Source organism: Eretmochelys imbricata, chromosome 8 (genome assembly GCF_965152235.1).
Source record: "Eretmochelys imbricata isolate rEreImb1 chromosome 8, rEreImb1.hap1, whole genome shotgun sequence".
Classification (NCBI taxonomy): Eukaryota; Metazoa; Chordata; order Testudines; family Cheloniidae; genus Eretmochelys; species Eretmochelys imbricata.
The window spans coordinates 79140246-79161959 of NC_135579.1; the positions used below are offsets into that span (position 1 = coordinate 79140246).

At 40.7% G+C, this 21714-nt stretch overlaps 1 protein-coding gene across 1 annotated transcript in view; it reads left to right on the forward strand.

Annotated features, from left to right (window-relative positions):
- The first annotated feature begins 213 nt into the window (after positions 1-213).
- Positions 214-21714, forward strand: part of SYDE2 (synapse defective Rho GTPase homolog 2) — a 50442-nt gene continuing 28941 nt past the window's right edge. The window contains exons 1-2 of the mRNA XM_077823788.1: positions 214-1609; positions 7487-8215. Coding sequence (XP_077679914.1) covers positions 214-1609; positions 7487-8215 — 2125 coding nt within the window. The remainder of the gene's footprint in view (positions 1610-7486; positions 8216-21714) is intronic.

Here is a 21714-nt window from a genome sequence, read left to right on the forward strand (position 1 = left end):
CAGGCCGCCCTCTCACCCCGCTCAGTTATGCCAAGTATGTGAGCGGCGGCAGGAGTAGGGCTGCGGGGAGGGAGTGCGACGCACACCGAGCCCGCCCGACCATGGGGCGCCGCCGCCGCCACCACCAGCAGCCGCCGCGCAGGGGGGCACCCAGCACCCTCCTGCTGGCGGGCAGCAGCTACTGAGGCAGGCGGGTGCGGGGCGGGGGCAGGCATGGCTGATCCTCTGCGCAGGACCCTCTCCAAGCTGCGGGGCAGGAGGTCCCAGCGCGGGGCGGCGGCAGGCGCGCACCCCCGCGGGGGGACCGGCGCCCCTCAAGGTAAAGCCCAGCAGCAGCCACAGGCCAGGGGGGCGCCGTCGGCTCAGCCCAGCAGCCGGGAGGTCTCGGCGCCCCCGGGGGCTGGGAGCCAGGAGGAGTCTGGACAGCGGCAGCCCGGCTGGCCCCGGCGGGGGAAGGCACCGCATGGCCCCGCAGCTCTGGGGGAAGGGACACCAGGAGCCCCGGCCACCCCTGGCTGTTGCCCGGGGGACCCAGCCCCGCAGCCCCGGTCTGCCCCCGCGCGGCGTGCTCCTGACGGCGAGGAGGGCGATTACTACGATAATGAGACTCTGCCCTGGGGCTGCCGCCCGGCCGAGGCGCGAGAGGAGGCGCAGAGGCTACCTGCCGCCTGTGCCCGGGGCCGAGGGGAGGGCCGCTTGGCTGGGACCCGGGAGAGCACGGGCAGGCTGCGGAGCCAGCTGCAGGAGGCCTATTACCTGCTGATCCATGCCATGCACGACCTGCCCCCGGCCAGCCCCGCCTGCGCTGGAGGGTTCCCCCAGCCCGTCGCCTCTTGCGGGGCAGCGGAGAGCAGCGATGCCTGGTCCTTCTCCTCCTCCGGGGAGGGCAGCCCGCAGCAGCAGGTGCCCGCCACCGCCTGGCCGCCACCGCCCCCCCAGGGCTCCGCAGGGCGTCCCGGCCAGCTGGCGCCTCACAGGCACGGGGGTCAGAGCCTAGGGAACCTCTCCCTTCTGTCCCCCGGCCGCCCCGCGAAGCCACCGCCTCTGCAGCGGTGTCTGAGCGACAGCGTGATCCGCTACCACCCCGTGGAGCCCGCCCCGGGGCACCTGCTGCAGGGCGAGCCTCCTGGCCCGGCCTGGGACGGGGCGCGGCCGGAGGGCGGCCGCGGGGGAATCGACGCTCCTGCAGCCGCAGAGCGCTCAGTCAGCTGCGGGGAGAGCCCGGATCGGGGCGCGGGGGCGCGCCAGGCCGAGCGGCTGCTGCTCAGTGCCCAGGGCTCCGCGCCGCCAGAGGCAGCGGCCGGGGGCGGGTTCCCGGCAGCGTGCCCCGGCAGCCGCCCGCATGCCTCCCAGAGCCCCTTCAGGCCGCCCGCGGTCAGCGTCGGGAAGCTGCAGAAGTGGATGTGTAAAGGGCGCCTGCTGTCCCTGGGAATGAAGGGGCGCATCGGGGCTGGGGCTTCCTCCGCTGACCCCAGAGCCATTGGGACAGGTGCGGCGCTGCCTGCTCAGCCAGACCTTGGAGAAGAGGGGCCCGCAACTCCGCCGGCTTGGAGAGGGCAGGGAAGCAAGGCCCAGGCAGCTCCCCCGGACCAAAGAGTTCTGCTGACAGGTATGTTTGCGGGGATGGCGACCAGGCCCCCACACCGCTTGGGCCTGGCTTCAGCCTGTCACACTCCGCCAAGCAGCTTGTACCCTGGAAGGCCTGGAGCCAAATTAACCCCACCTCTGGTCTGTCTTACTAAGGGGTGGTGACTGAATGGTGGAGGGTAGCCTGCAGTTTGGAGGCAACGTTCAACCATTCCTTACAGGATGATAATGAAATGCTAGTGTACTGTCTCAGGTTGCTGTATAGCAGGGGAATGTGTATGTAGTTTTAGTATAACACACCTAGCGTTCTTGGTTCTAGGGGTTGGCATCAGCGATTACAGATATTTATTACAGGTTCATGCACCTATAAAAGCAGCATACCTAAAAAGTCGAGTATCATCTGCAAATTAGAGGTTAATACTGGAGCTGTGTGAAGTCCTAGATTTCCCTCTGAATACTCACATATAGAACTTTGGGTGTTTTCTTGATTTGAGGTAGATTGCACTTGCTAGTTCTGTCACTAACAGTACTGCAGTTGTGAATGTGGCAAAACGTTGCCATAGGCAAAATTATGGTGTGTTTTAAGGCAAACGTTTTCCATTTCTCCAGTGAAATGGCTTTTTTACTGTGAAAATTGGTTTTAACTTTCATAGAAAGTGGGGGGGGGCGAATTTGAGATGAATCCACAAAATGGTACTTCCACAAAAATATGAGAACTGACATTATTTTTAGTAGCTCTGATTGTGCATCATTAAAAATAGTACCAAAATGATGTATATGTTTGTTAGAATTTTGTAATTTACACTTGTGTTATTGTGTACACCAGAGTAAAATGATTTACATATAGATAACCACTATAATATGTTGAAATCATAAAGCAGTCCTTTTTTAATTTAAAAAGCCCATATGTTTACTTGCAGTAAACTCAAGTAGGAAGTTAACTGAACAAATATAATCCCAAATGATTGGTATTGTCTCTCTTATACAGTATTGCATATTTTAAGCAACTCATTCACGTTTGGAAATTATTTATTTTAATTAGAAGGTGTAGGTGTACACAAACAATCTGTTCATTATTCTGGGCAATAAAACTCATCTCTTAAAACTGAAAAGGGCTTTAAATTTAACGACCAGCCTTTCAGTTGAACAAAATTAATTTTGTGCTGGTTCTTAACAATCTCCCTTTTTACCCAATCTTGTTTGCTTTATAACTTAACGCAAATAAACACAGTGTGCTTTGGCATATCCAGATTTAGGGCTTGACCCCTGCAACCACTTCCAGGAATGAGTAACCCTAGAAGTAAATACTGCTCATGTGACTAAAAAGTTGCAGAATTGGGGCCCCTACTTTGTTCAATATTTAAATGTTTTATAACTCCCCAGGCTTTTTCTTTGTACTGCTGCTTGCTCCATAATTCTTTTAATTTTTCTAATTTACTTGAATGTTTGCAAGTTAATTGTTAGTTTGGTTTGAACAAAAAAAATATTGGAGTCTAAATTAATTCTGGGAATGAGCTATTTTGATCTAGATGGGGAACTGCAAAAACTCTCTTCCCACTTAATTAAAAGCTTGGTTGTCAACCAATCCTGACATCCAAAAAATATGGCTTAGAAAGGTAGAGTGTGACATTTTGTTGAAAAATTTTCTACACACAGTTGATAGACAAAATATTAACCTTTACCTCAATCGAGTTGAAAGACTGAGACCTGATCTGCATGTGCATGTTTGTAAAATTGGGTCCTACTCTTTTATAAAGAAATATTTAGTTAGTAGTCAGTCAGTATATTACAAGGTAAATTGAATAGTTAGCTTTAAAGAAAACCATAATAAATAAACATTGGACTGAGGCTCTTTGGGAAGGGATCATCTTTTTTGTTCTGTTTTGTACAGTGCCTGGCACACTGGGACTCCTAGGTGCTGTAATAATACAAATAATTTTATCTAGAGAATATTATTATAAATAAGACTGCCTTAGAACAAAGGGTAAAGGACAGCATGACCTACATATTTCTAAAATCCTTCTACTTATTTAAGGCCTGATCACTACTAAAGTTAATAGGATCGGAAAATCTTCAAAATGTCAGTCAGCTTACTGAACTAATTGTACTCTTAGAGCTGTATTTCTGTCAAATAGTGCATACTTATTGTCCAGACAAGGCAGTACTTGCATATTGGGACTTTACAAAATACACATTTTCACTAGGATCTATCTGAAGCTTTTTCAGTAATGGCTAATAATATATTGACTTCTATCTCTGGCTGTTTTCTTCATTCTTTTGTCAGCTACAATAATATAAACATATTGAGTCTTAACTGCAAAAGTGGATGAGGTAGCAAACTTCAGAGCTGACGTTCAGAAATTTGATACTTCTGTAAGATTTTTAAAAATATTTAGACATAGATATTTATAAAATGAATTGCTTTAATTGTTTTGAAAAGTACATTGAGCAGTTCAGATAAATCAGAACATTCATGAGATATGTATGAGGTATATTGAAAGACTTGTGTAAGATTTCTCTGTGCTTCTCCTTGTCCTTTCATGTGGTATATGTGAGATTTCAAAGTAAAAATGCCTTTCGAAATCAAGGCTCTGATCCTGCAATCCTTAACGCATGTGCTTAACTTTACTACTGCCGTTGACCTAAGTGGCACTTCTTGTTGTACTGAAGTTAAGCATGTGTGTAAAGGATTGTAGGATCAGGGCCTAAGACCATATAAAGGAGAAGTTCAGAGCTTACAAATACAGCTGTCTGTCATTTGATTGTAAGTGACAGACTTGACATTTAAATTGAAGTATACCATTTGGCTTGTTCTGGATTTAAGATAAGATTTTTTTTTTTTTGAAAATTTGTAATACTGACAATGAATTTTGGCAGTAGTAAGCTTGCTTATTATTGTCTGCATAAAGTATAAGAGTGAGAATAGTATTTCTGAAATTCAAATTGTGATACAGCAGCAAATCATGTCATGGAAAGTTATTCAAGAATTCTCAACACATTTTATCATTGTATTCCTTAGTAAGCCTTTCAAGTAAAGTTGTAATTTGAATATTGAACACTGTACTGGTATATGTTATCATATATATGTACTTTGAGCTTTTGCTGTTCTAGGAGTAAAAGGTAGCTTAGGCCCAGATTTCAGACATATGATTGGTTTGTATATTTGGGCGTGTGTATAATTTTTAAGAGTCTGCCCTTCTGAGGATTGTAAGATTTCCTAACTAATGCTAAAGGGCACACATTTCTATGCAATGCTGGCAGTAACACAGATATTTTTGTTGTAGAAATAGAATACTTGAATGTTCCATCTATTTAAATTATTAGATAGGAACAATTCCTTGGGCTGTTACTGGAAAATTGAGGATTTTAATGCAGCAATCAGATGTAGAAAGCCAGCAATCAGATGTAGAAAGCAAGCATTCCTAGCATATACTGTACTGGTTTAAATAAATATTTCTGACTTTGTGTAATGTCTAATTACAAATGATACAAAATATAAATCTTCAAAATAGAAGATGTAATTATTTGGAGCAACAATAACAGCAAGAAAAATAATGGAGAAGGAAATTAATTAAAAAGCAAGTTGAAATAACTGCCTTTTTATTGTAGACAGAAATATAGGTCTTCACATCAGAACCATTATTAAGATTTCCTTAATAAACAGGCAAAGTCAATAAACATTACAATAGCTTTAAACAGAGGGCTTGTCTGCACTAGGTCTTTTTAGTATGAGTATAGCTATGCTACTGTAACTGCACTGATGCAGCCTATGTACACTAGGGTTTTACACCAATACAGCAGCATCTGCACAAAACAAACCCTTGTATAGACACCCAATATACTCAATTTAAGCATGGCTGAATTGTTGTTCACAGTTAATGCTCATATTGAGTTCAAATATCAAAATCGATGTGATCCTTGACTTGTCCTTAAACAGTGTGTTTGTTTTGTCATAAGCTGTACACCATTTATATATTGGTAATTTCTACACTGTGTTTTTCACAGTTTTTAACCTACATATGTAATGCACACTGAACAAGAGTGCTGCAAAATGTACTTCAGGGTTGTTTTTGCTACTTAAATACTATTTTGCTGAAGTTTTGTTTTAGGAGTATGCCTAGTTAAATGTTCAATGGTTATAAATTCTCTAGATTTATTGCAAAACAAGACTTCTTCAGCAAACATAATTGTTAAAGTAGTTAGCAAAAGTATTTTAAGTATTGGTTGTTCAAAGAGCATTAAATGCTGCCTGCATGCATTCTTTTACAGGTATTCATGGGGAAATAAAATGACTTTAATTAGAAGGAATCTGTTAATTATACTGTACAGACTTGATGCATAGCTACAGTAGAAATAAAATAGACTTGTTTTGCAAATTTGTGTGTTCATCTTGATCTTAGGTAGAGGGTACTTCACATTTACTTATTAAAATGCTGGAGCCTGAATTTTGCGTTTAATGTGAACTTTACATTAATGTAAAGTGCTGACATCTAAGTTAAAATAAATGTAATGAACAATCAACTTTGTAGTACTATGTAATTTATATGTCTGGTGAAGAAGAACTGCAATCTGTATTTAATTCAGTAGAAAAACTCAAAACCTTCAGATTGTATGTAAATAAAGGCACAAGCAAAACTTAAGTGTCAATACATAATTAGTATTTTTTTTCATTTTTATTGTACTTTGATAATAGGAATACTGTGCTATGATGACATTTTTAGGACAAAAAGAAAAGGAGTACTTGTGGCACCTTAGAGACTAACCAATTTATTTAAGCATAAGCATTCGTGAGCTACAGCTCACTTCATCGGATGCGAATACAGACTAACACGGCTGCTACTCTGAAACCTGACATTTTTAGGACATTGCTTTTTGGCTCAATAAACTTTTATAAGTAACTTGTTCCTAGATAAATTTTAACAAAGTGAAACAGTCTTAAGTGACTGTCTCTTTTGTTCTTTACAAAACATAATATGAAGAAATTTACAGCGACCATCGAAGTACTGATAAAATTGGGTACTTAATGGAGTTTCTAATAAGTGGAGCAGAATTGTATTTGATGCGCTTGATTTAGGGCAGGACCTTTAAGACTGGAGGGTGCCTATAAAGTTGATCTGGGGTACTACCAAAGCACTTTCATTTCTGAAGTAGTGTGTTAAGACACTGAAACACACAGAGCAACTTTACTTGATCAGTTTGCATTTCAATTTCAGTGTTAATCCTTCAATATTTTACAAATGCCAACAATGTGGGTGAGATTTTAAAGAAGATATAAATGTTAAATGGAAATAGTACCTTGAACGTTTCTATACAAGTGCTGTTAACATTAAACTCTGTTTTGGAGACAGAACCGTGTTCTCTCAAGTACTTTCTATAGACTTGGACTCTGCACAGTTTTTTGGCAGCTTGAAATTGCATCTCACTTAGGGCCTGGTCCTGTGATGTGGTGGTCTTTCATTGAGAGCTGAGACCCTTTATCAGCTCTCAGAAGACACGTGGCACCTTGCAGGATCTAGACCATAGTCAAGAATATCATGTATGTCATGAGATATATTAAAGTTAATATTGCATGTCTGTTATATCCTCATTATCGATAGGAGTGTCAGATTGACTGCTTCCCCACATTCTGTTTTGTTATGTGCATATTCTTGGAATGTGGAACAAGTACAGACGTGCTTGTACTATCACTTCCATTGCTATGTCAAAAGATATTTTTGTTTCTTTACTACGTGCACAATTGTTGTCTTTTGATGGATTGAAATTAAGTTCATAATAGCACAACATTTCTTTTGTCCTGTGGGACTGGATTTAGTGTGGATGGGACATGACAGTGTATGTGTTTGTTTGATCAAAACTGGAAGAATGTTCTAAGCATCTCTTTTTCCTCTTTTAATAACAGATTTAATTGAAAATATTTACATATCCTCCACAAGCGGGAGAGAACTTAAAATTCTTGTGGCCAGTGAAGTCCATGAGCATAGGCCACAGCTTGACAGCATCACAGTTTCTAAGAAACGTAACTGGCTACATCAGAGGACTTTAAAGGCCCCTAATCTGGAAGAAGAAAATATCTGTAAGAAAATGCAAGGAAACACTATCCATGTACCCAAATCTTCCAGTCCATTAGCTGGACCTAAACTGCCACAGGTTCCTCCCAAATCACCTATAGGAAAGGAATGTCCTGCAAGAACCTATAGTTCTGTAACTGCTGTTCACCATTCTACAAGCCCTTCAGTTTTGAGAAACTGTACTTTAGACTTCAGTGAGGATAATGATGCAGATGATGAAGGAGAAATATGGTACAATCCTATCCCTGAAGATGATGAGCCTGACTTCCCCAGAGTCCATTGTTTTACTGGGAAAAACTCTGTTAATTTGGACTCCCATACCACCAGTTTCAAGATGTTGCCTGGGAGTGACTTGATTAAAGTAATGGGGCACAATAAAGGCCTTCCATACTTCTCAGAATCTGCAGGAGACAATCAAATGGGTCAGGCCAGTGAAATTAATCAAGCAGATTCCATACATTCCATGGAGTATGTGCAGCTGCACAAGCAGAGTTTTGTGTGCAAGACTCAGAGTGCGACAGCAATAGAGGAGAGCCCTGCATTTAAATATTGTTCAGCAGGTAAGAAGGATATGGAATATAGAGATGTTACACTCCTGTCTTTATTTTTATAGGAAAGTTAAACATTATTTTCCCCCTCTTCATTGTCAACATTTCTATAAAATTGATGGAAAGTTGATTATAAAATATGTAGGCCATAATTTTCAAAGTTGGGTTCATAAAGTTAGGCACCTAAATAAGTGGCCTAACTTTCACAGGTGTCGAACATCCACAGATCATATTCATTTGAATAGGAAATGCGAGTGCTAAGCCCCTTGCAAAATCAAGCCATTTATCTATACTCCTAAATATGAGTTTAGGTGCCTAACTTTAGATACTCAAGTTTGAAAATTATGGTAATTATCTACAGTATTATTTTTTGAGCCTTTAAAACACATTTCTGCTCTGAAAAGTGACTAAGAGTGGGGTTCCATATTTTGTATGTATTTATGACTTCTGGATCAAATTTGCACATCTCAAATATGTCCTTTTTAAACCCTGGTTACCAGCCCTTGAATGGAGCTTGGAATCTGAAATGTAAACTGGTTCGTTATGGCTCACACCTTGCCAACAATAAAAAGTTTACAGAGTGAGCTTGGTTAACAATTCTGTTGATGATGCACAAATACAACATATTTTGTTTTCTATGTCTTAGCTAATTCTAACCCTAGGTAGAACTTTAACGCTAGCTCTGTAACTACTTAACTTCCTCAGAAGTCTCTTGTTTGGGATTTTTATCAAAGGCTTTCTGAACGTCCGTATAAATTATATCAACGCTGTCTCCTTTATCTGCTATCTTGTTGTCTCCCTCAAAAATGTCTAATAGATGGGAGAAGAACGTTTTTCTTTTACAGAAGTTGTGCTGGCTTGTCCCTATTTATCATATTCATCAATGGTTATGTCTACGCTTTATAAAAGACCTGCGGCTATCCTAGGTCAGCAGGCTCAGGCTGTGGGACTATAAAATTGCAGTGTAGATATCCAGGCTTGGGCTGGAGCCTGGGCCCAGGGACACTCTCGCACCCCTGCAAGCAGAGTCCCAGAGTCCAGGCTCCAGTGTGAGCCAGAACATCTACACTGCAATTTTTTAGCCCCACACTGAGCCCCACAAGCCCGAGTTAACTGACCTAGGCTAACTGCAGATCTTTTCTTGCAGTGTAGACATACCTTAAGTGTGTTATACTCCAGTTTTAATTATTGTTTCAGCTGAATATATATTGAGGTTGGTGTCAGCCCCTAAAAAGGAATAACTTCTCATTGACAGGGTCAAGCAACTTGCTGACCTTGACTTGTAGTATCCTACTGAGTGAGAGAGAGATGTTATCTGAGCACAGGAATGGGAGACAAGATACTCCCGAGTTCTAATTCCAGATCTGGTTCATAGAATCATAGAATATCAGAGTTGGAAGGGACCTCAGGAAGTCATCTAGTCCAACCCCCTGCTCAAAGCAGGACCAATCCCCAATTTTTGCCCCAGATTTCTAAGTGGTCCCCTCAAGGATTGAACTCACAACCTTAGGTTTAGCAGGCAATGCTCAAAGCACTGTGCTATCCTTCCCGCCAAAGTCTGTTGAACTTTGTCCCCTTGGACAAGTCACTTAATTTGTCATCCTCAGTTTCCCTATATAAAATGGGCATATTAATATCCATATTGTGAATATTAATTACTGTTTTTTGGTAAAAACTTTGCAGATAAAAAGTCTGTGTACTAAGTTATTTTGCCCAAGTCCCAAGTGCCTAAGTCACTGTTGAAAATGGGATTTAGGAGACCGTCACCTAGGGTATGTCTATACTGTCCCGTCCTCCGCCGCCCCCCCCCCCCCAAAAAAAAAAAGCTGTGTCAGCAAGATTCAGAGTCATGGTCTACAGGCTGGGGCTTGTGCTACAACACTAAAAATAGCAGTGTAGACATTCCCTGGAGCTGGAGCTCTGGCTCTGAAACTCATCCTGTTGCTCCTTAGGTCACATACAGATTTTACCCTCTATAACCAGCCATTTGTGCCATAATGTACTGTCACATCTAGGAACCCACATTTTGTGCTTTTGTTTGGAAATGTAGCAGAGGTAGGAGTGTGTGTGTGTAAGCTGCAAAGTATATGTGATGGTCTAGAATTTCCATTCAAGTTAAAAATATCTTGCTTTGTAGTCTGTATTAAATAACTGGTCCTATTGCATTTGGTTGCAAAATGTGACAGAATAAGTAGACCAGTGTGTACTAGTCCTACAAACTGTGTTTGATCCATTTAAGAGATTAATCTCTCAATACATATGTGATGCTCAGGAACATTAATATGGGTCACTTGCTCCTTTTGAAGGACTAAACCCCTTTATGTATTAGGCAAAACTGACTACAGTTTTTCATGTTGGAGAATCAAAGTTATATCCCTTCAGATTAATTTGCGCTTTGAATCTATGTCTGTAATGAAGTCTGGGAAAATTGATTATGGATTTCTCCTGTGAAGTTTACTCTGTATTGAGTTAATTAAACTATTTTAAAGCAGCTCTCTTGGTGCACATTGAATAGTGATCACATTGACTGGATTAATTGATGATGAAGTGGGTCCCTGCTGTTAAGTAATTGGCTTTATTGTGGAGGAGTAGTTAGTGCTGCTCTTAATCCAGTTAAGGTGTCTACAGTTATTTTCAGTCAAATTTAAAATGACGGCTCATCCAGACAAAATTACTACATGAAGGGCAGCACGTCCAATTTAACTTTATTTGTATTAGTACAGAGTCTGAATTACACAAACAATTGCTGTGCAGTAGATAAATGTCTATATCTTCATCAAATACATCAAGCAGTAACTCTTGTCAAATGCCCCATGATTGTTTAGCAAGTCTGCTTTTACTAGCAAGGAAGAAGTCTGAGCAAAGGGTACTAGTGTCGGTTAAATACAAAAACAATGCTTTTATCTGTGTTCCTAATAACATAATTGGTTTTTAGTGTGGTTTTTTTTATGGTTAGGGTGTTCTTTTTATTAATGAGATATTGTTTTTGTCTTTTTTTTTTTTAAAGCCGAGATACCAATTATTTTGTTTTTAATTTCTTGAAAACACTACTATGGTTTTGAAAACTGTTCTTCAGTAAAACATAAAAGTTGGGATTTAATTACTTCTCACCAGTCCTTCCAAACAGTATACTGAATAGGCTTTTTCTTTAAATACTGTACTAGTGTCTTGGGGACTAATCCTGCAGATTCTTGTTTGCTTTTAGTTTTCGCTCATACAAGTAGTTCCAGAATTAGTAGGATTACTCACTTATGTACTACTCATGTGAATAAGGATTTGCAAGTTAATTTCCTTGATTTATAGTCCTAGCCATGCTTAATATTTTAAGTTACTGAGAAATAGAAATAGATATAATATAAGTAAATCCAAATATTTAGTATTTGTCCCAAAGCAAAATTGCAAATATAAAATTCTTATAAAAGTACTTTTAATTCTTTATGATAAAGTAATCCCTTTTAAAAGTAAATTAGATTCTAAATTAGAAAAAATTGGTGATAGTGTGAGCTGATCTGGATCTGTAAGACACAAGTTTTAGTGGTTGCAAATAAAAAGTGTGCTTTTTTGGCCTGCAGTCAAGGAGAAGTAGATATGGTGTGCAAACTGAAAAGTACATTTTTTATAAACATTAGTATATACAAAATTCAAATGTCAAAATATAGAATTGTATAAAAATGAACCCTAACTGTACAGTTTAGTCAGTGCTGGTATAACCTGCAAAATGTTGAAAAATGACACCTCTTTATAATGGTTTGCATCACAGAATTGTGACTTGTGACTTTGGAAGATTTATGTACTATTTTTGGTGGTGGTTTTTAATGTACTAGTATAATTAGAGCTGTGGTGTGGGGTCTTCGTCTAAAAGAAATTAGAATAGCTACCTGTAAATGGTATTTCTTATTTGTAATGAGGGCCACAGATCCATGACATTGGGACTCTGTCTATGCAGCTTTGGAGGCAGGCCAAACCTGTCTGTCATTGGAACCACACCTATCCTGCCACCTTTGAGAAACTGCCATATTTTTGTCTGCTGCTTCAGTGCCTCCCTGCTGCAGAGCAGTTTAAAAAATGGCTTTAAATCTCCAGGCTGTCACCATCTGCCTTTGTTGGCAGAGGGGATTCCCTTTCTCCCCATAGTCCATCCCTTCTCTTCACCCAAGCAGAGTGCAGCATGGCAGAGAAGGCTAAAAAGAGAGGGAAAGCCAGACACGGTCTCCTGCACCTCACTGCTGATTGAGTGCCTGCTGGGAGATCTGTGCCTGTGCTGTGGAGACTCAGGCCCCTCTCAAGTGGGCCTGTGCTCACATTGGGCCACTATAGAGATTTCTCTTATCCCTCCCTCCATTATTTCTTATCCACCCCTCAGTAAAAGTATCTTTCTCCATGAAGACTGAGCAGATTCAAAGCAAGCTTTCAATAGGCAAAGTAGTCAGGACAGTTACTGCCATAGATGCAAGCCTGGAGGGACAAAATTATCACACAGGATCAAGGACTGTTCAAGGATCTAGCCCAAACAAGAAAGTAAGCACAGTATAAACTGGCAAGGGCTCAGGGCAATCTGATATGGTCTTGAGGCTCTGCTCCCATATCCGGGCTCTACTCTTATGCTGATCATGACAGGCAAAACCTCAGCCATGTCTTATTTCAGCAGAAAAGGACAATGAGTTGTACAGTCCCTCCGAGAGAAGCTCACCTCCTGATGACTTGGGCAAAAGAGAGCCTTCAGTCAGTTCTCTCTTTATGTCCAAGGGAAGATTGAAAGTTACGGTCAACTGGCTCAGCAGGCGAAAACTAGACAGTCCCAAGTGGGAACTACACCGAGAGGTGTTCCATCTACTGGTTAAAGAATTTGGTCTCCCAGCAAGGGCTCTGTTTGCCTCCCACCTGAATCACAAGGTTTATGTTTTTTCCTGCTGGCAGCATCACAAAGCTAAGGCAACAGATGTCTTGTCACAAAGATTGGCAAAACAGACTCTTACGTGCCTTTCCTCTCCTTCGCCAGAATGCTACAGAAGATCAGTCAAGAAGCTGAAGCTCTGGTAATTCTGCTGTCCCCATTCTGGTCAAGGAGGCCTCAGTTTTCTGACCTACTTGACAAAATACAAAGAGCTCCCATCTGCTATCCATCCAGAAGGGATATGATACTAAAAGGGTCAGTCATGCATCAGAATCCAGACAGTCTGAGCCTAGCTGCCTGGTTCTTGAACAGACCCTCTTAAGCCAACAAGGTTAGTCAGAGAGCTAATAGCCATACTTGTAGATTCATTAATAAATCTACTTACTCACCGTATTCTAGGGCCTGGTTTACCATTGGTACCAGAGCAGGGGTCTCACCCACACATCAGCAGATTCTTGAATTTCTTCAAGATGGACAGGCTAGGTCATAGAGGTCAGGTGGCTGCTTTGACTAGCATCCTTAGTGGGGCAGACAAGTAGTAGATTTCCTTTTATCCAGATGTCCAGTATGGTGTGGGTGTGGTGAGTTTTTGTTTGTTTGGAGCAGTATCTTTTCTTCCTCCTGAAGTACAGAGAGTTCTTTTGTGGGCTCTTATCTGGTTCTCAGTGCCATGACAGGTCATCCATTTGAATCAATTGTGAACATGTCTTAATTGCTTTCTAATACGGCCTTTTTGATAGCCATCATGTTAGTTTGCAAACTGTCTGAGTTGGGACCTCTTTTCCTGGAACGTCACCACTGTACTTTCTATAAAGAAAGTGGTACGAAGAATCAACCACGTTTTAATGTTGGAGATTAACCCCAGGTTCCATAGAGCATAGGAAATTGTCTTTCCATCCTTCTGTCTAGCTCCAACACCTTCCACAGAGAAACTGTTGCATACTTTGGATGTCTGCAGAGCTCTCAAAGTCTCTGTTCATTGTACATCTTAGGTCAGAAGGACAAATGCTTTATGTGCTTTATTATCCAGTGTCAAAGGGTATGAAGGCTTCAAAATCTTCCATTTCCAAGTGGCTAAGATATTGTAAGTCAGAAGCATAAAAGTGTGTGTATATAATATAATTATAATTAGGCCCCAACCAAATTCATGGCCGTAAAAAATCTGATCTCCCCCGTGAAATCTGGCTATTGTAGGAGAGACCAATTTTCACAGAGTTGGGCGGCCGGAAAGTGGCAACTGCTGGCCAGAGCCCAGCACTGAAGGCAGCGCCGCTGCTAGAAGCCGTGCAGAAGTGAATGTGGCATGTTATGGTGTGGCCACCCTTACCTCTTCTGCACGGCTGCTGGCGGTGGCGCTGCCTTCAGAGCTCGGTGCCTGGCCAGCAGCTGCCCAGCTCTGAAGGCGGCAGCACAGAAGTAAGGGTGGTAATACCATGACCCCTCCTCCCACAGTAGGCTTGCAACCTTCCCCCTCCTCCCCAATCCCATTTGGGGTTGGAAACCCCACAGTTTCTGAAATTTATGATTATTAAAAATCCTATGACTGTGAAATTAACCAAAATGGACTGTGAATTTGGTAGGGCCCTAAATATAATATATATTTAAAAAAAAAAAAAAGGTTACTCCAACTTCTAATAGCAGAAAAGCTGAGGCAGCTTCATGGGCAGAAAGATCTCCTACAAGCAAAAGAGGAAAGCAGCCACCTGGTCATCTGTTCACACCTTCTCCAAATTCTACACGCTGGACATGCTATCATTATCTGATGCGGCCTTCAGTACATGGGTGCTCCTCACTGTAGTATCCAAGTAACTATTAAGAAAGGGTTACCCCCTTTTCCATCTGTATATGACTGTATAAAGTCCCCACGTACACGCACATAGTGGACTCTGCTATGAAAATTCCAATGTCATGGATCTGTGGACCTCATTACGAATAAGATTAGGAAAATGTATCCCTTATCTGAAAATCTCCTTTTTTGGAGCAATGAGATCCACAGATCCATCCCCCCTTTGGCTGTTAATTGGGGAAAGAGATGGGATTATTCATTGGCACTCAGCTTCTTATACAATGAATTGTCGTGTTTAGTGCTTAATTTTCCTTACCATGCATTTTGTTAGTTTGCCTAGGGCTATGGAAGTCTCTCAACTGGCAGAGGAGGAGCCTCACCTAGCCTGCCACTGATTTGGTAGGTTTTGGTCTGGCTCCAAGGCTGCATACAGTGGAGATCCAATGTCATGTGGGCCTCATTACTCTAAGAAATTAAATTTTCAGGTAAGGCACAGATACGTTTTCCTATTCTCCGTCTCTGTTATAACAGTATGGTGAAACTTCTGGGTCAGTCACTGATTATGACTTTGGCAACATCTTCACTCCTTTTTTTTTTTTTTAAAGGGTATGTGTTTATACCAAGATAGCTGACTCAATGTAAAATCCTAGTGGGTAGGGTTGTGGGTAGTGACTGTAATATCAGGATAGCCTGGGATGCTGTAGAAAGGTCCTAGTGCTCTTTATTGCTAGGACACGATCAATCTTGATGTGATAAGCTTCACTCTGTCCCCAGAGCTCCCTGATAATTAAGGTAGTTGAACTCTGCAGAGGAAGTGGGACTGTATACGGTCCTCTTTTACTTGGGTGGTGCTAGAACAAAAGGAGAGAAGCCAAATTAGGCAGAACAGAGGAAGCTGGACTTCAAGATCAGAAGGGAGCATCATGATCATCTAGTCTGATCTCCTGCACCTTGCAGGCCACAGAACCTCACCCACCCACTCCTGTAATAGACCCCTAACCTCCAGCTGAGTTACTGAAGTCCTTAAATGATGGTTTAAAGACTTTAAATTACAGAGAATTCACATATGCACTAGTTTAAACCTGCAAGTGACTTGTGAAGAAAGTGTTAACCTCCTTCCAATAAATTACAGATGGAAGAGGGCTTCCTATCTCTTCTGTGTACTTGAAGCAGGTTTGTCAGAGCTTCTGAAGGTTGAGGGCCCAGTCATATGTGTATGTGAGGCATCACTTGACAGCTCAGCCTTACAGGCAGAAGAGGCAAATAGACCCAGCAGCTCAGATTGAAGTAGCTATAGATTTTTTGGATTGTGATTTGTGCAAAATAACTCTCTTTTTATGACCTGGTTGTCACAAAGGAGCAGGAACTGCTTCTGCGTCTTGCACTGTGAAAGGAACAACAAGAACTGGGTCTGTCATGAGACAGGGTGGGGTCAAAAGGGCGTGCTTATAACTTATATGAGGAAAGTGACTGATCCAGATGTTCCAGACTGGTGTATCAGAGCTGGAGAAGCATTAACATATGAAAAATAGGCAGCAAACTCATCCTAGTTTTGTAGATTTTGAATGTTCAAGTTTGGCTAGTGAGTTAAATCGCGATTATACAACTGTTTCTTCCTCTAGTGAAATATTACTTAAGCTGCATGGTGCTCAGCAAAATCATTATTGTAATGGAAGAGCAGGCAGTTCAGCCGGTTTACTTGCATTATGTGCCTCTGGAGGCTCTAGTCATCACCTCTTTAATTATGGGCTACTTAAAATAATTCCCTCTTAGTCTATTGGGGCAGCGGGTAGCTAGGATTGCTGAGTGGAAGGGTTTATCACAGCCTCGTTGCTATCAGACCACCATGTCTCTTCTCTTTCAGGAAAGGTTTTTAACTCTTAATAAAAGCAGCAGGTGGAGATTTTTAAACCTGTAACAACCTCTCTACTCCCACACTTTGGGTCTTCAGCAGGAAGTGAGCCCAGAACTTTTAGCTAGATCTGATCGAAAAATGGTAGTTGTCATGGGGAGGAGGGGGAATTTAGTCCCTAGGTGTAAAGAAGGAATAATTTTCCATTTATTTGCAAATATTTAAGGATCACTTCCTTTTAAAAAAAATAATGGTATTTGGGTGTTTTTCCCTTCGGTCTCCTTTTCGTTTTGCCAAAGTGGGTGGAAATGATAATTTTCTTATTTCTTAACCAATGTTGTGTAAATTTGGGGAAGCACACATTCTTCATTACAGACTGTTTATAATTCTTCTTTTTTACAGCGAAACAGGTTTGGGACTGTCTGAGCACAAAAAGACTTAATGGGCCAAATCTTCAGCTTATGTAAATCAGTGCAGTCCTATTAACTTCAGTGGAGCTATGCCACTTACAAGAGTAGAGAATCTGGCCCAGCTTTTTTGTGTGACTTATGACTTAAAAGGATACTGTGTGGGTTTTTTTCCCCCCCTAGCTTGTATATCTTGCACCAGAGTTGTATGTGGATGTTTTTGTTTTGGTTTGCTTATAAACATTCCAAAGTTCATCAGTGGGCTGAGAAAAAGCAAGAGAAATCTAGATGTAAAGGAAAAATATGTTAGAAGCCACTGAAAAGATGTCTTTTTTTTTTTCTTTTAAAAAGAATGGTATGGTTTTAACTGCAGTGTTTGTACCACAAAGCTTTACATGAACTGAAACAGATGTTTCCAGAATGATATGTATCATGCCTGCTAAGATAAGTATTCCTGGAAAACTATAGGAAAAGGTTGTACGGAACAGCAGTTTTAGTTCAGTAGTAGTTTCAGGTTTTCGTTGGAGTTACATACTTGGATGTTTGTTTTAAAATTGTAACAGACTGTTGGCCAGTTATCCATTCACCTTAACTCATTCCTTATAAAAAATTACAATTTTTTCTGGTAAATATTAAAGCAAATGTTAAACCTTTAAAACTTCTGAAAATGGAGGGAAAACTTACATGTAAGTCAGGGCAATCAAATATTATGCCTTTAAAATAAAATAACTTGTTGGCAATCAGTTTGACAGAGATTTATGTAGAAAGACAAGGTGGCTGAGGTAATATCTTTTATTGGACCAGCTTCTGTTGGTGAAAGAGAAAAGCTTTCGAGCTTCCAGAACCTGGAGAAGAGCTCTCTTCTCCAGGTTAAAGTGAGTTAACTTATTCCCTTATGTAGATGTTAATTTCATTAGGACTAACCTGCAGGACTGGATGGACACTGATTCTGAATAAAAAGCTGAGATGAAAAGTATCTGAATTTATGAAGTACTGCAATTGCCATGGGCTACTTGCCTCTTTTCAGTTATGAAAAAGACTTTATAACTTCGTTCAATTGCATTATTGCACAAACCTAAAAATTTGCTTTGTTAATCAGACTCAGTAAATGACTCACTGAGGTAATCATGTACAATGCCAAGTCGTTTTTGTTCAATATAGTGTCCTTCCAGGAAAACTTGCATCCCATCTAATATAAAACTATAAATCTCTGAATTGAGTTGTTCTGCAAAAAACATCTTTTTTTCTCTCCCACATGCTTATAAAGCCAAAAAAAAGTGTATAAAGCTGATTTTTGTGGAAAATGTAAGTAATGGCTTTCAATTTCATTATTTTAACTTAATTGGTTTTTTTTCCGTAAGTTTGAACTTTTGTAGTCTGATGTGTCGGGCAGTAAATTACAAAGCATTTTGTTTTTTTCATGGTGATGCTTTGGTAGTCATTTAAACAGCAGGTGCCTTGTAGATATCATTTCCTCCTGCCATCCTTCCTGCCGAATATTTTTCAAGTGTAACAGACATGATCATAAGATTCTGATTGGGTGGTAGTAGGAAATTAGGATTGGGTTCACACAACAACATTCTATGATTTGTCATACTATAGGTAACCAAAAGCAGTTTATTTCCTTTAGCAATATTATATGAAAGCCATATTGAGAGAACTGTATTGCAGAGTAAAAATTTGTTAGATTTAGACTATCGTAAGGTTACATTTTGCAGATTGTAAAAAGCTGTTTAGTACACTGTTTTGAAAATCACGTGCATACCTTAGCAACTTTCTGGCTTTACTGGAAAAACATGTGGCTTAATACTCGTTGAAATACTGGCCTGCATAATAGTTGACTGTTAAAGTTTCACTCAGCCACATATTTCATTTTAACTGTTCAGTGCTGAATACAGCAGAAGTTGGACACATGAAAGTCAGAACGTTAGATTGACTCTTCAGTTCTAATGAAACTGAGAGAAGTTTAATACGTTGGCTTGCTTTTCTAAGCCGATGCCAGAGACTTCTGACAGGAAGGGAAGATTAATGTTAGCAGGCTAAAGCATGGTACTGATTACTATAGAAGGCTTCAGGCCAGCCCACCAGTGGGACTGTGCTGTGATTTGCAGTACAAGGGAAGGCTTTGTCCAGTTTTATCAAACGCCACATTTCTTACTAGCTGCTTGCCAGAAGAACACAGCAGGCATGCTAGAAAAAGTCCTTTCCCTGTAAGGAAACTACTTTGATGGGACACAGCAACTGAGGAAACAAGAAATTTCATGTATTCTGCCGGAAAACAGATCTTGTGCACTATTTTTCACAACTGGGTTTTTTTTTTTTTTTTTTTTTTACTATCAGGAACCTTTTTGTAAAAAAAACAAACAAAAAAAGAAATTGTATCTGTAAAAATTATCAAAATGATACTCAAGTTAGTCCCCAAAAGTTAGATTTTTGTAACATCTGCAAAAACAAATTAAAAATAAGGTTTTAATAAAATAGTGAAGTTAGCTTATGTGATTTCACAGTTCAAGCTGAGGGAAGTGCATAAAGTAAACTAACCTTGTAAATGATTAAAACTAAATCAGGTTAGCCAAGGGGAATTGTGAAGATCAATTAATGACTGTACAGTCATTTGCTTATGTGAAATGCTATGAATTAAAGCTAAAAGCATTTTAAAAATCTAATAGGTGCAGACATCTTATTAAATGTGAAAGTGTGACGTACTGAGTATCCTTCGTAAGCAACGCTTGCGGATTTGCAGATTCTCCCAGTCCTGTATTAGCAAAGGTTTGTAATTTATGCTTGAAGTTTTGTCAGTGGTTATGATCAATATGCCAACTAGAAAAGTAAGTATATTAAAGAGGTTCAGTATGCACAGAAGCTATGTAACATCTAATTTTATACGGATCAGCATGCATTTTATTACCAAAATTGATAATCAAAACTTTCCTGTTTTTGTGGTTGTAGAAAATAGAAGTTTGGGGATTTTTTTTATTTTTATTTTTATTTTATTTTTTTTAGTATTCTGACCTGTTCCTGTTGTGATGGGATGGGAGGAAGGTGCACTTTGTACAGTCTTTCTGGTTGCCCATAGCTAGTGATCTTTTGTGAAGTAGTCTTAAATTCTCGGTGGTGACAGCTGTGTTGTCCTGCAAACTGCAGAATGAATATGGTAGTAACTGCTACCAAGGAGGAACATAAATATCAGAAGGGAGAAAAAGATGACTCAAAATGAAGAGACTGTCAATAAGCACTATGATCTCACTCCTACTGATCAGCTTGGAATTACTGGGCCCAGTTCCCCTCTAATGTGTGCCCTAATTTTACCCTGATGTAACTCTGTTAGCTTCAGTGGGATTACTCCTGGTTGACACTGGTGGAAATGAGAAGAAAATCAGATCCACTGTCTTTGAGACTGGAATTCCCTTGAATGTCCTGATTTCTGTCACAGGGCAAAGAGCTTGTGCGCAAATGTGTGCACTCAGCACAGAAAATTACATGACACCTTTCTCTTGTATGCCTGCTAGCGTTCATTATCAGCCTCCTTCCACTGTTAACGTGATGGAAGGCTTTTATTCTTCAACAGTGTGAGTTGGTGTGACTTGTTTAAGCCTTGGAAAACTAGCTATTTCACAGGTGAAGGTCACCTGGGAACTGGCTAACTTCCAAGCCTGTTTTGGGAGCTTTGTGCCAAGAAAGAGGAAAGTGTTTTTGGCAGCTAAAAGGCAGGACAATTTGGGACTCTTGGGAGGAATGAAACCTGAGAGGCTGTAAAAATAGTAAACCCAATAATAATGGGAGATTTCAACTGTCCCCATATTGACTGGATACATGTCACCTCAGAAGGAGATGCAGAGATAAAGTTTCGTGACACCATAAATGACGGCATCTTGGTGCCGTTAGTCCTGGAACCCGCAAGAGGAAAGGCAATTCTTGATTTTAGTCCTAAGTGGAGCACAGGATCTGGTCCAAGAGGTGAATATAGCTGAGTTGCTAGGTAATAGCAACAATAATATAATTAAATTAAACATCCCCGGGGCGCAGGGAACACAAAAGAAGCCCACCAAAGTAGTAGTTAACTTCAGAAAGGGGAACTGCACAAAAATGAGGAAGCTAGTTAAACAGAAATTAAACGGTACAGTCTCAAAAGTGAAATGCCTGCAAGCTACATGTAAACTTTTTAAAAACACCCCAATAGAGTCTCAAATTAAATGTATATCCCATATTAAAAAACATAGTAACAGGACCAAAAAAGTGCCATCATGGCTAAACAACGAAGTAAAAGAAGCGAATAGAGGCAAAAAGGCATCCTTTAAAAATTGAATGTTAAATCCTACTGAAGAAAATAGAAAGGAGTATAAACTCTTGCAAGTCAAATGCAGAAGTATAATTAGGCAGGCCAAAAAAGAATTTGAAGAGCAACTATCCAAAGACTCAAAAACTAACAGCAAAAAAATGTTTAAGTACATCAGAAGCAGGAGGTCTGCTAAACAATCAATGATCGAGGTGCTAAATGAGCACTCAAAGAAGACAAGGCTGTTGTGGAGAAACTAAATTAAATCTTTGCATGAGCCATTCTTTTTAGGTGAC